General features: G+C 36.0%; 2 protein-coding genes across 2 annotated transcripts; one reads left to right on the top strand and one right to left on the bottom strand.

The window, feature by feature from the left end:
• Positions 1 to 2,708: 2,708 nt before the first annotated feature.
• On the bottom strand, positions 2,709 to 4,322 carry LOC100246808 (lanC-like protein GCL2). The gene is made up of 2 exons (XM_010663008.1): positions 4,081 to 4,322; positions 2,709 to 3,279 (listed from the first exon to the last, which is right to left on the bottom strand). The coding sequence occupies exons 1-2, from the start codon at positions 4,320 to 4,322 to the stop codon at positions 2,709 to 2,711; spliced, it is 813 nt and encodes a 270-aa protein (XP_010661310.1).
• Positions 4,323 to 11,702: 7,380 nt separating this feature from the next.
• On the top strand, positions 11,703 to 14,501 carry LOC100250079 (anaphase-promoting complex subunit cdc20-like). The gene is made up of 6 exons (XM_019225707.2): positions 11,703 to 11,966; positions 12,311 to 12,589; positions 12,756 to 13,025; positions 13,141 to 13,722; positions 13,817 to 14,089; positions 14,180 to 14,501. The coding sequence occupies exons 1-5, from the start codon at positions 11,889 to 11,891 to the stop codon at positions 13,958 to 13,960; spliced, it is 1,353 nt and encodes a 450-aa protein (XP_019081252.1). The 5' UTR covers positions 11,703 to 11,888; the 3' UTR covers positions 13,961 to 14,089; positions 14,180 to 14,501.
• The last annotated feature ends 295 nt before the right edge of the window (positions 14,502 to 14,796 follow it).

Here is a 14,796-nt window from a genome sequence, read left to right as displayed (position 1 = left end):
CAACACTTTCTAGCCACATCATTCTTTCCTAGAATCAAGTATACTTTACCACATTTAATAAAAGGAGTGAACTTGAAAGCCCAATAAGGGATAAAGATTAACTACGTTTATTTTTTAAAAATGAAATAGGAAATATTTATAATACGAATTCAATCATATAAAATAAACTTGTATTATAGGTGTTATTTTCATAATAGTCTTAAATCCATTTTTTTCAATCATTGTACGTATATCATAGGCTACTTACATATTGGTGGGCGGAAGTAGAACCAATCCAGCGATATATTATAGGTTAGCAACTACCCTATTGGCTGGAATTACAAATCATCATTAACCATAACAAAAGGCTACCTGTGGACCCCATATTTCGGCTCATGCGCTTCAACTCGATGGCGAGCTCGCGTTTTAATTGAAAAAAATGATTTATTGATTAAGAAAATGACTTGGAGTCGTCACTTATTTTTGTTTTATTTTAAAGGGTAAACAAAATAAGAAAAAAAAACCCTAAGTGTGACTTCTTATTTGGAAAATGTGGTATGGGAAAAACCAAAAATGGGCTCGGAGGTCAGGTTACTTATTGGGAAAGTACAGTAAGGATCGTAACACCCCTTTAAGTCCCTAAAAAATGGGTCTCTACAAATAAAATGAATCAAGCACGACGATTAATAAATAAATAAATGGATACCGAATGAAAATCAAGACAAAATACCCGAATAAATATGAGAGGCAAAGAGCGTACTTGAGTGATGAGCAGATTCATTTCATTGGGAAGCAAAGGTTATTGAACAAACACAGAATAATCGTGTGCATATCATAGAATGGAATAAATCAGTCATGCATAGCAATCAAATCAATCAATCATAAAATCACATATGTTGGGCCCCCCACCAAAGCCCAATTTATTTCTATATGAATTAATCCCATGAATTTCCATTATTCGGAATTATGGGAATAAGTTCATACTTATTTTAAAACATTTTTAAAATCATGGAACTTATGAAAATTGCTTTCCAAAAGAAAAAGTGGTGGAAAATTTTTATTGAAAATGATATTTTGAGTGATCTTAAAAATTCTAAAGATGAAAAGTTGAAAAAATAAAATTATTTGATAGAAAGGGAATTTGGAAAATTAAAAAAACTAAAATCCGAGAAATCATATGGAAAATGGGAGGGTGGAGAATCATTGCAAAATTCAGAGAGGAATAAATAATAACAAAGAAAAAAAAATAAGAAAGACACGTGACCTAAAGTTGCATGCCAAAGGTGGCCATGCAAGGCTTTCACCAAACTTCAGCTTCATAGCTGCATCGCTCAAAGGACCCCTCTAAAGTGGAAGTTTTGATCTCTCTCCTTACCTCTTTATTGCTGAAGTACTTAAATTGTAGAGTTCTACCCCATAAGAGCATCATTGCCAACGAGCCCATTACCAGAGATATTTAAAATCTGGTTCTCATCTCTCTTGTTGCTGTAGGTGACATAATACCAAACTGACGCAGTGGTCATGAGGAGATGGATTAAGATAAGAGATGGTCTTCTCATCAAGGTGTTTCTCAAATCAAGTGAATTTGGGAGCTACTATTGTCTTCAGGGCCTGTGATGGCGTAGGGACACTTGAAACTAGGAATGGTAATTTCGCGGGTTTGTCGAGTCACCCGCTCTGATCCGCCCTGGTTAAGGTGGGTATCAGAGCATAGTAATCGGGGACGGGACGGGTTTGGGCTTAATTTTTAAAACCCGAATCGGGTTTGGGGCAAGTTCGGGTTTTGTAATAATCCACCACGCCCCGCTCCGGATATATATCTTACAAAATACCAAAAACCTCCACTTTCTCTCTCTTCCTTACGATTACTCCCCTTCAACACAAAAATCTCCCTTTCTCTCTATTCTCGGTTACTCCCCTTCAACACAAAAATCTCCCCTTCTCACTGTTCTCAGACGCCTAGCTTTCGGATTGATTTTCCCAACTCAAAAAATTTTCATCTCAGATTTTGAGCCGTTAGGGGAGAAAGGAGATAGGGCTCACAGCTTGTGGAGAAAACAACCCCTCTAGCTTCATTTTCTGCCTTCTTGAAACACGAAGAAAACGAAGTCGAAGCTCACCAAGAGTACCAAAATCTGAAGTCTAAAGGCTTTGGTTTTGTTTGGATTTCTTGTTTGCAGGTAAAAAAAAACCCTAAATTTCTAGGTTTTATTTGCTCGAATTTCCTCTTTCTTATTCTTGCCTGAAATCTCCATGTAATTGGTTATTGTCAAAGCCAAACCGATTTGATTTAGTGGCTTCACATGGAATGATTTTATGATTTTTATCAACTCATTAATTGTAAAAAAAAATAAAAAAAAAAATCTTTGCTTTGACCCTAGTTTGAAATCTGTAATCATTTTTCTGATGATTTTTATTTTCATATTTATTTTCAAATTTTCCATTTCACATAGATTTCGTTTATGTGCTATTTAGAATTTAACAACTCCATAATCCGTAATCATTTTTTTTTTCATTTTTTCTCTATGTTCTATTTGATTGCTGAGAAAGTGTGGGAAAAGATGGGTTGGGACGGGTCGGGGATGGGATTTCAATGGTTATTTGAAAACGGGAATGAGACCACAAACCCTGCCCCACCCCGGGTTTGGGACGGGGATGGAAAATAATTATATATTTTGGGACGGGAATGGGATAGGGGAGCCCGTCCCAAACCCGCCTCGTTGCCATCCCTACTTGAAACAGCCCCACAACCTAGATGAGGGGACTTTAGACATAACATCATGAGAGAACGAACAACAACCCCTGTGTTTTAACATTTCCTTCTCATCAATTATCAATTCCATGCGCATTAAAACATGCATAATCCCCACCAAGCCATGGGCAGCACCCCAATACTTTTCCCCATACCATTCAAACATCAATGGGCATCTTCCCTTGTTAGCCAATCGTATTCCGTTCTTTATAATTTCACTTACAACTGCTCCAGTGTAGGTAGGAGGAACTGTTCCCTGACCTATATGTTTGTTTAAGAACAAACACGCCCATAAGAACCCAACTCTCCCATACAATAACTCATCAGGGAGACTTCGTGGCAGTTTTATCTCGTTAAATCGACTTAAATAGTAATTCATCAAACGCTCATCACCACTGTACTTTACTACAACAGCACCAAGAGCACAAACACCAGCTCGTCCGCATATAAATGTAATATCCTTTGAACCAAAAGAAGTAGAGTCGCAAGCCTTCACAATCTCAGAGCAAAGACCCAGATCAGTCTTGTTGGCAGTAACTAGATACGCTCTGTGTTGATAAAATTTGGATACAATGGAGAAAGGAAACACTCTCACACACTCACTTTGATACAATAAAACTCTCTTAGATACAAAATAAGAACAAGAAGAAGAAGAACACAAGAAAGGCTCAAACAAGTTCTTGGAACTTTGTCCAAAGACTCTATTTCCTCCCACCTCTAAAAATCTTTTTGGGAACTAAAGGGAAATAGTCTTGGGATTGATCAAGCCTTTTCACTTTTCTGCATGAGATTTCAAAAAGAAGAAAAGTCATATATATAGCACTCTTAGGGTTGAAAAAGGTTACAAGGATGAGAAAAAACTCATTGTCTTCCTCAATCTCTTCATCTTTGTAACATTCAAAATTAAATCATATGTTTAATTCACACATTAAACATGATTTAATCTCAAATGTGTAACTCTCTTACACTTAACCTCTTAAGTTTATAAAGTTACAAAGATGAGAAGACTCATTGTCTTCCTCAACCTCTTCATCTTTGTAACATTCAAAATTAAATCATATGTTTAATTCACACATTAAACATGATTTAATCTCAAATGTGTAACTCTCTTACACTTAACCTCTTAAGTTTATAAAGTTACCAAGATGAGAAGACTCATTGTCTTCCTCAACCTTTCAAGTTTTGTAACATTTCAAAACTTAATCATGTGTTTAATTCACACATTAAAAGTGTAACCCTTCTTACACTTTATTTTCCAAAAGTTATTTTCAAAAGTGTAACTCTTCTTACACTTTATTTTTAACCAACAATATATATATATATATATATATAAATATAACACTCTGAACAGCAAGTAAGTTGTCCCAAGAACCCCAGACTCAGAGTAGAGGGTAAAGTCTCGCACATGTTGCCCAATGAGTCCCCAAGTCTCTATCACAGCGGTTTCTTTGAGATCGAGAGCTGTTCGTTTGAGCCTCTGAGAGAGTGCAGAAAAGGGAATAGAGAGAAGCTTGATAAGCGAGTCCTTCCCCCCTTGGGCGGGTGTTTCTTCTTGGGTTGGTGGGGTTTCTTCAACGAGCTCGGAATCCATGGGACTCACTCCCACGCTGCATAAGAGCCTCTAGCATGTACAGCAAGTGTTGGTTGCTGAATATCGCCAACGCGTTCCCTGAGGTCAGTCTTTCTATGTGTTCCAACATATACCATCTAGTAATTCTGATGGGTCCGCTTAAGAAATAGTTCTCTATGTCTCTCTTAACACATATAGCTTTCTTCAGGACCTTAGGGTTCATTATCCAACCATCTGATGACATCTTAAGCATAACATGCCTCCGCTCGATGAATGGCAAGACGGGCCATGACTGAAGCTGCCGCTTCTTGATCAAACCCAGTGGCGAGAAATGGAGAATGGAAGTGTGGTGATTGGTTTGGTAGATAGGTAAAGTTGAAGGTGATGGGTATGAGGAATAGTTTATTAGGATGGGCAGGTGATGATGTACGTAGGTTCATGCACGATGGTCTTCATACACTTGGGGAATGATTTAAATGAGCTGGATGGTGGGCAAGTTAATAGGCATGGAGGATATAAGCATGGAGTTAATGGAATGGGTAGTGGGGGGTTGGTGGAATAGGTACTGGAAATGCAATAAGGAGCTTTGACCCAAAATAGTGTGTTTTAAAAAAAAAATCCAAAAAATAAAGTTGTTTTGAAAATAATGTCTGATCTAATGCGTTTGTGCCACATAAGCTGCCATGTCATAAAACCGTAGTTGGTGACTACGGTTTTATTTTTCTAAAGTGGTTAGAAACCGTAGTTACCAACCACGGTTTTAACTTTAAGTTTAATGCCGTAGTTGGTGACTACGGCTTTGACTTTTTTTTAAAATGGACAAAGCCGTAGTCACCAACTGCGGTTTTAACTTTATATATATTTATATATAACTTTAATTTTTTTAATAAAAATATTATATTATTTTGATTTTAAATATACTTATTTCATTATTTTAAAAATAATAATATATGAAATTAAATAATTGATATTTTTAATTTGATATAAATATATTTTTAAATTTTATTAAAATAATATACTCTATATTTAATATAAATATATTTAGTTAATTATATTTAAATATAAATAAAATATAATAAATTATGAAAGCCTATTAAAAAACAAATAATATAAATTATTATATTAATTAATAATTTTTTATATACTATATGTAAGTGGTATATAATGTCACATGTATATAAGTTCAATTAAGTTTAAAATTTATCATAATTTAATTTAAGTTCATAATATTATATCGATATGATAATAATTTATTTATATATTTAAATAAATATGCTAAATTTTAAACTTCAATTAAACTTTTATATATATATATATATATATCTGTGTGTGATATTATATACTATTTACATATAATATATAAAAAAATTATGAATTAATATAATAATTTATATTATTTTTTTTCTCCAAATAGGCATTTATAATTTATTTATTTTAAATAAACATAATTTATTATATTTTATTTATATTTAATTTTAATTAAATAATTATATTTATATTAAATATAGTGTCAATTGTTTTAATAAAATTTATTTATATATTTAAATAAAAATGTGATAAATTTTAAACTTAAATTAAACTTTTATATATATATATATATATATATATATATATATTGTGTGTGTGTGTGAGGTATTATATACCACTTATATATAATATATAAAAAATTATTAATTAATATAATAATTTATATTACTTTTTTATTTTTCTAAATAGGCATTTATAATTTATTTATTTTAAATAAATATAATTTATTATATTTTATTTTAATTAATTAATTATATTTATATTAAATATTGTGCCTATTGTTTTAATAAAATTTAAAAATATATTTTTATATCAAATTAAAAATATCAATTATTTAATTTCGTATATTATTATTTTTAAAATAATGAAATAAGTATATTTAAAATCAAAATAATATAATATTTTTATTAAAAAAATTAAAGTTATATATAAATATATATAAAGTTAAAACCGCAGTTGGTGACTACGGCTTTGACCATTTTAAAAAAAAGTCAAAGCCGTAGTCACCAACTACGGCTTTAAACTTAAAGTTAAAACCGTGGTTGGTAACTACGGTTTCTAACCACTTTAGAAAAATAAAACTGTAGTCACCAACTACGGTTTTATGACATGGCAGCTTATGTGGCACAGACGCATTAGATCGGGCATTATTTTCAAAACAACTTTATTTTTTGGAATTTTTTTTTAAACGCACTATTTTGGGTCAAAGCTCTGCAATAAGAGAAGTGGGGCTATGAGTATGATGGCGGAATAAACAGCTGGTAATGAGTGCAGGGAGCATCAAGGGTGGTAAGAGGGATATGAAGGGTGGAAGAGTGAGGAGATGAAGCGGGTTCGACAGTGGAGATAATGGGTATGGAAAAAATGAAGGTATAAATGAGGATGGGTGCATTGGTTCTGGATAGAAACCCTTGTGGCCAGTCCGTAATAGTGTTTACCTTTCTTGTCACCTCATCACGGTCCTCGAATCTCAGGATAGACTGAACGAGTTCAAATATAACGTGTCATTTTATCAACATGCAGTCTTGAACTTTGAGAAAGCTATAGGCTTAACAAAGAAGCCTTCATTGCCAGATCTCTCACCTCCAGTTTCAAATTTTACCTTCTGAGCATATATAACCAACATACCTATGTCAACTTGAGAAGCACCGCTGATCATATTTGGGACATAATTTTTGTGACCCCATGCATCCAAAATTGTAAATCTGGTCGTTTCTGGCTCAAAATGTGCTCTGCCAACTTCAACTGTTTTCCCCTTACCTTTTTCCTCTTCATTGGTTGAACCAAGGCTCTCTGATGTATCAGAACTGCTGTTTTCACTTAGTTTTTCTTTGCTTGACCAAAATTTTGAAAATATCTTCTTTGATATGAGCAAACCTTTCACTTACTGACAGCAACATTTTCAGCATAGCCCTTAGGACCATTATTCAATTCTTTGCCATTTCTATCACTGTTATACTCTTCACCTTCATGGGCCTGTGAATAGACCTAACGTCACGAGCACCCAGCTTCAACAGATCAGATATGGCTAGAACTCCTGCCAGCTCCTCATCAATGGATATCAGAACTCCAGTTTGAACCATTACTTCCGTTTCTGCCAGCATGTCTTCAGATGGAACTGTTGGGACGTCATTTGTTTTGAGTATATTTGGCTCTGTGCCAGTCAGGGGCATCATAGAGTGGCCTCCCCAGGATTCGAACTTGGGTCCAAGCCTTAAGGCCTGGACCCAAGTTCGAATCCTGGGGACGTCAGTTCTAAGACTCTGCGTTGTCCGGCTCCAGCTGTGGTGTGCCTGACTGGCACAGTTCGGTGGTCTGGTCACCAGAGCAAAAAAGGTCGACATTTATGTTGGGACGTCATTTGTTTTTAGTATATTTGGCTTTGTGCCAGTCAGGGGCATCACAGAGTAGCCTTCCCAGGATTCGAACTTGGGTCCAAGCCTTAAGGCTTAGGACGTTGCCCTCCTGGTACCATCTGAGCTACTGGTACCATCTGAGCTACTAGCTCAGATGGTACCAGGAGGGCAACGTCCTAAGCCTTAAGGCTTGGACCCAAGTTCGAATCCTAGGAAGGCTACTCTGTGATGCCCCTGACTGGTACAGAGCCAAATATACTCAAAACAAATGACGTCCCAACAGGAACGGCAAAGTTTTGGTCTAACCTTAAATTCTCGTTGCCCACTATGATCTCTTTGCAGCAAACAATGGCTTTCACACCATGCCCAGTAATGGAGACGAAACTTTTGGCTTCTGGCCAAGTGAGATTCCCTTCATCTACTCTACGCTTCTTAGCATGTTCCATAATGGCCTTGGCTAGTGGGTGCTCACTATCCACTTCAGTGGCTGCAATCAAGTTCATAGAATTCCTTATGTACAATTCCTAATGTTGGCGTGAATTGTATAGTAAAAGGAAATTATAGTAATTATAGAAAATGGGATTTCTTTCCTTCACAGGTTAGCTTAATTATAGGAGCAAAATCTGTATAGCTTAGAATAGAAAATATATTCTGATATATACTCATAGGGTTGTGGTAACAAAATAAGAAAATATTGAATAGAAAAAGAAGAACTCTTTGACATGGTATCAGAGCCTAACCCTGGTACCCACCTACCTTAAACATTGCATCTCTCACCTCGCCCACCATGTCGTCGGACTCCGATGCAGAACCTTAGCCTGCTGCATCTCAATCCGATTCCCTCTTCTCTGAATTCACGGCTAAGATGACTGAAGCTCTTACCAAAGTCCAACCACCAACTCTGACCACCGAACCCTCTACTGCTCTGATTGGCATCAAACTGGATGGAACCAACTAGGCTCTCTGGTCCCAAGTTGTCGAGATGTATATCTCTAGTAAAGACAAGTTGGGATATATCAATAGCAATATACCACAACCATCTTCAACGGATCCAACATTTCGAAAATGGCGCACTGACAACGCCATTGTCAAAGGTTGGTTGATCAACTCCATGGATCCCTCTTTGATAGGGAATTTCATTCGGTTTCCTACAGCTAAGTTGGTGTGGGATTCCATTGCTACCACTTACTTTGATGGTAGTGACACGTCTCAAGTCTATGATCTTCGACGTCGTGTGACACAGCTTAAACAGGATGGAGGCTCCCTTGAGAAATACTACAATGACCTCCAAGGGTTGTGGCGTGAGATTGACTTCCGCCGCCCTAATCCTATGGAGTGTGCAGTTGATATTCACAACTATAATCTTCTTCTTCAAGAAGACAGAGTGTATGTTTTCTTGGATGTCCTGGATGATCGACTAGATAAGATTCGGGGCGACATGTTGCAGCTTCATCCATTCCCTACTGTGGAGCAAGCGTATGCCCATATCCGCCGCAAAGCTCTCCGTAAATCTGTTATGATCACTGGCAGTGCATATGCGGTTTCTAGCGTTGTTCTCGTAACCAAAGGACTCAAACTTGGTTCCTCTGTCCAACCTCCTACTATGCACAATGGCAGGCCTAAGTCTCGTACATCTTCAGAGGGCTTGAAGTGCTCTCATTGTGGCAATTTGAAGCACACTCGTGACACCTATTTTAAACTGCATGGGTATCCAGATTGGTGGAATGATCTTCGGGCTAAGAAGGGTCGTGACGCGGGCACTAAGGATGAAGGCTCCACTACAGCAGTTGTGGCTACTGTCGAACCTCAACTCTCATTCATACCACAGATGACAATGCCGAACTCAGGTAACTGTGGTTATGCTTGTTATACTTCAACTAATGATGGTTACCGTGGTGCATGGCTATTGGATTTTGGCGCAACTGACCATATGACGTTTACTGCTATGGATTTCACCACGACTTCCCTACCACGACGTACCAATATCGCCAAAGCTAATGGTGTTACCTCCCCTGTCACTGGCGCGGGCACTGTGACCTTATCCCCTAAGTTGCAGCTGCATAATACTTTGCTTGTTCCATCCTTATCTCATAAGCTTCTCTCCGTGAGCCAAGTGACCTCTGATCTGAATTGCATTGTGCTAATGTATCCTACTTTCTGTCTTCTCCAGGACATTCTAACGAAGGAGATTATTGGGTGTGGTACTAAGAGGGGGGGACTCTACTATATGGAAGACCTAAGTGTGAATCGAGCACATCACACGCAACATACTCTTGATGTCAAAGAAAAGGAACTCTGGCTTTGGTACCGTCGGTTAGGACATCCGTCCTTTACCTATATGAAACATTTGTTTCCGGATTTGTTTTCTCAGTTGAAAATTTTTTATTTTCAATGTGAAACTTACATATTGGCCAAAAGTCATAGGGCTTCATTTCCATTACATTTGAATAAAAAGGATACTCCATTTGCTTTGATCCACTTGGATGTGTGGGGACCTTCCCCAATTACTACTGTCAACGGCTTCAAATGGTTTGTGTTGTTTGTTGATGATTGTACCCGCATGACTTGGCTTTATTTGCTCAAACATAAAGATGAAGTACTAGGAGTTTTTAAATCATTTCATGCTATGGTGCAAACACAATTTTCTGCTAAGGTTCAGGTTCTTCGATCGAATAATGGTGGTGAATTAAAAACAATGCTCATTTTTTTTGTTAAAATTATCTTTATTTATGTTATTGAAATATGATAGCATATGTTCATTTTTCACTATTACTTTTTTTTTTTTTACTTTAAATAAAAATTTTAAATTTTAATTAATTTTATCATAAATAAAATTTACTAATTCAAAGTCATTTTATTAATCGTTATTTCATTACTCATTTTGTAATAAACTCATATTGGAAACTTTACTCAAGATGTCGTTGAATTTAGTAAGTATTATCATTTGACTATGTTTTTTGAAATTTATTTTTAAAAACTGTTTTTTATTTTTTAACTTAAAAATAGTTTTTAAAAACAAGTTTCAAAAAACATAGTCAAACGAGCCCATATTTTCATTTTGTTTTAAAAAATTGGTGAAAACAACTCCCGTTTGTTCTCTAAATCTTGTCAATTATAAGTTTTTTTAAAAATAAATAGAAAGTTTAAAAACAATTTTTAAAATACAAATAAACTTACTTTGATTGGAAAAAAAAAATTCAAAAACTTAAAATAAAGTTCGAGTGAGTGTTGGTCATATGATTTAAAATTAATTTTTTGTTTTTAAAAATTTCTAATACTGTTTTACCATTATTTTTAGAAAACAATTTTTAAAAACAAAGTAAAATAGAATTTTTTTAAAAAAAAATAAAAAATTGCAAGTTTAAAATACAAATAAACTTGTTTATTTGTTTTTAAACAACCAACTGTTTTTTTTTAATTATTTTTAGAAGAATTTTACACATTTTTAAAATTTTTGTGTTTTATATTATTTTTCCTTCTTTAATTCTCATATTTTATATTTGATTAATTTTAAATTGGGAAATTTAATTTTTGAAATTTAACTTTTTTTCCTTTTGATTTCAATTTCTCTTTTCTTTTATTTTTCTTACATGGTTAAATTTTTTATTTAAATTAAAAAAATCAATTTATTCTATAAGCTTCACCATAAATAAATAAAATAAAAATATATAGAGATTACATTATTTTCCGTTACATTTTTTTTTTAAATTGACATTTAAAATTGTTATTTTCAATTATATTTTTTACCCAATTGACACATAAAAAGATTGTTTTGACCGTTCGTTAATTATTAATTTATGAATTTTTTTTCTTGTTTTCTTTCTATTCTTATATAAAATAATATTTTCTATATATTATGTCATTACCATTTTATTTGAGACACAGCCAACCTCTTTATTCTAGTAGGGGCAGTTTCGTCCAACATATTACAACGGCTCATTTTTTTCATGAGCCGTTGTCGAATTGAAAAGAAAACCCTAATTTTTTTCTCTATATAAATCCTTCAAATCTTCTTAGCCCTTCATTCAAATCTCTCTCAAGCGACCATACAGCGATCTTGCGGAAATCCTCTCTCGTTCATTCATATTCATGATTTTCAGTCTATTTTCAGTCTAACAGTTCTCAATTTTGCAGGATCCGATTAGTTTCTTGTTATTCATTCTTTGTTCTTGTTTATTTCTATTTTCTGTTTTGCTCTAACAATATGGATGCAGGATCTTTGACCTCTTCGAACAAATACCAGTCTAAATGCCCGGACCAAAGAAGGACTGTCAGAGAAAATGTAAGAAAGTCGTACCATCTTTTAGAGTTTGGTTGGGTTCTTTTCCTTCAGTTCGAATTTTTATGTCCTGTTCTTGAATTGATTTCTGAAGACAGGTTTTGTTTTGATTTAAGAACGAAATCTGGGTTCAATTTTCCCCCGAATTTAACTTCTGAATCTGGGTTTTGGTTTTAGGATAATTTCTAGTGGGTTTGCTTGGAAAACATAGATCTGTTTCTTAAATCGACATCTGAAGTGGGAGCCTTGTTTTGATTTAGATTTTTGAAATATGGGTTTTTTTTTTCTGATTAAACTTGCATGGTTGGGTCATTTTTCTGATTAAAAGTTTCTTTCCTATTTCCCAGTTGGACAGATTCATACCCAACCGGTCAGCAATGGACTTCGATTACGCTCATTACATGCTAACCGAAGGAAGAAAAGGCAAAGAGAACCCAGCTGCTAGCTCTCCATCCAAGGAGGCTTACAGGAAGCAAATGGCCGAGACCTTAAACATCAACAGGACCCGGATCCTTGCCTTCAAGAACAAGCCCCCTACTCCAGTCGAATTGATTCCACAGGAGTTCTACTCTGCAAGTATTCCTCAGCAATCCAAAGCCTCAAAGCCTCGCAGACATATTCCTCAGGTTGGTATTTTTTTCAAACCCTCCATCGCTAATCTTGATGCTTGCAAGTAGGGGTAGTTTCATTTCCTAAATTTGACTGGTTGTTTTTTTGGTTTCTGTCAATTAATTTGTCTATGTTGTTTTTTGGGTGTTCTTATGATGCTACATTTTGGATTAAATGTATCAGACTTCTGAGAGAACATTGGATGCTCCTGACCTGGTGGATGACTATTACTTGAACTTACTGGACTGGGGTAGCAGCAACGTTCTGGCTATTGCTCTTGGAGGCACTGTATATCTATGGGATGCTTCAGATGGTTCTACCTCAGAACTTGTTACGCTTGAAGACGAAACCGGCCCTGTCACAAGTGTCAGTTGGGCTCCTGATGGAAGACATATTGCCATTGGCTTGAACAACTCTGATGTTCAGCTATGGGATTCAACAGCCAACCGTCTGGTATGAATTTCAACTTTGAATTGAACTTTGAATCTTCGTTGTTCTTCTGGTTTTTCCCCTGTTTCTGATGACCTTCTGTATGATTTCTTATTTCTTGGTGTTCTCATTTCTGCAGCTGAGAACTCTGAAAGGTGGCCACGCATCAAGGGTGGGCTCCCTGGCTTGGAACAATCACGTCCTTACAACTGGAGGAATGGATGGTAAAATCATAAATAACGATGTGAGAGTAAGATCACATATTGTTGAGACCTACAGAGGACACCGGCAAGAAGTATGCGGACTGAAATGGTCGGCCTCGGGGCAGCAGCTAGCCAGTGGAGGCAATGACAATTTGCTACACATCTGGGACAGGTCCTCGGCATCTTCAAATTCGCCTACACAGTGGCTTCACAGGATGGAAGACCACACAGCTGCAGTGAAAGCACTTGCATGGTGTCCCTTCCAGGGCAATTTGCTGGCCTCTGGCGGAGGTGGTGGTGATCGGTGCATCAAGTTCTGGAACACTCACACGGGTGCCTGCCTGAACTCGGTGGACACTGGCTCACAGGTCTGTGCTCTGCTTTGGAACAAGAACGAGCGTGAGCTCCTTAGCTCTCACGGTTTTACACAGAATCAACTCACTCTGTGGAAGTACCCATCGATGGTGAAAATGGCAGAGCTTACTGGTCATACATCCCGAGTCCTTTTCATGGCTCAGGTACTAATATAAAAATTCCCTTCTATCTTCTTGTTGGTGATTTTCGTAGTAGCCAATCTGCGGGTTCTGATTTTTCCTTGTTCTCTTTTACCAGAGCCCAGATGGCTGCACAGTGGCATCTGCCGCAGGAGACGAGACACTGAGATTTTGGAATGTTTTTGGGACCCCAGAAGTGGCGGCTAAGCCTGCCCCAAAAGCACACCCTGAGCCATTTGCTCATTTGAACCGGATCCGTTAAGGTGGGGCAGTGAATGGGGAAACCCACTCAAAGGTAAAAAATAGTCTCTCGTGAAGTTCTCCGAGGCTTGAAGAAGAAAGACGATTCTGATATTTCCTTGAATTTGTGAATGGGAAACCCACTCAAAAGGTAAAAAAAAGAATACTATTTTCTCTCATGAAGTTCTCCAAGACTTGAAGAAGAAAGACAATTCTGACATTTCCACCATTTTTCTTGCAGACAAATGGTGGGGGATGCTTTGAGACTGCCTCGATTACGGCATAATATATATGTTTGGGAGTTTGATATGTTGGGTATATATACTTTTGTCGAAAAGTATGGAGGATAATCCGGTTGTACTATTCAGATATTTTTCATAGTGAAAGCTCTCCATCATCTTCGCCCGTGGATGTAGTCACTCGGTGACGAACCACGTATATCTGTGTCTTCTTCTTCTTCGAAATCTTGTGATTGGATCTTGACAAAATGACCCCTGTTTGGAAGCAAAGAAAGAGATATAAATCCCAAAATAAGGAAAATCAGGAAGGAAATTTCCCCTTGATTAGGGGATTTTTTTTTTTGGAAATTTTCTTTTAGACCTAAAAAATTATTTTCTGTTTTAAAAACACATATGCAAGTTTTTGGGCAATAAAATCGAGTTTTGCTTTTCATAGAAAAAAAATATGAGGCACCTTTTATTAGAGTTTTGGACCAAAATAACCTCCATTATTAAAAATAAATAAATAAATAACGTTTAGCCTTTTTATAGAACGTATAACGTTTGTTCAAATTATCATGTATTTTTCGGTTGAATCGATTGAGGCCATTTTTGACCTGAATCTCGGAAGGTTGGTTTG

Source organism: Vitis vinifera, chromosome 15 (genome assembly GCF_030704535.1).
Source record: "Vitis vinifera cultivar Pinot Noir 40024 chromosome 15, ASM3070453v1".
NCBI lineage: Eukaryota > Viridiplantae > Streptophyta > Magnoliopsida > Vitales > Vitaceae > Vitis > Vitis vinifera.
Note: the sequence above shows the minus strand (reverse complement) of the source record. Positions and strands in the feature narration are given on the sequence as shown.

Bases quoted from the DNA above. Each gene is read 5' to 3' on its own strand.
- LOC100250079 (XM_019225707.2), top strand. From the start codon at position 11,889: ATGGATGCAGGATCTTTGACCTCTTCGAACAAATACCAGTCTAAATGC. The intron at 11,967-12,310 runs GTAAGAAAGTCG...CCTATTTCCCAG, and splicing joins GAAGGACTGTCAGAGAAAAT to TTGGACAGATTCATACCCAA. The intron at 13,026-13,140 runs GTATGAATTTCA...TCATTTCTGCAG, and splicing joins ATTCAACAGCCAACCGTCTG to CTGAGAACTCTGAAAGGTGG.
- LOC100246808 (XM_010663008.1), bottom strand. From the start codon at position 4,322: ATGGATTCCGAGCTCGTTGAAGAAACCCCACCAACCCAAGAAGAAACA. The intron at 3,280-4,080 runs GTTCAGAGTGTT...TTATCAACACAG, and splicing joins CTTGGGACAACTTACTTGCT to AGCGTATCTAGTTACTGCCA.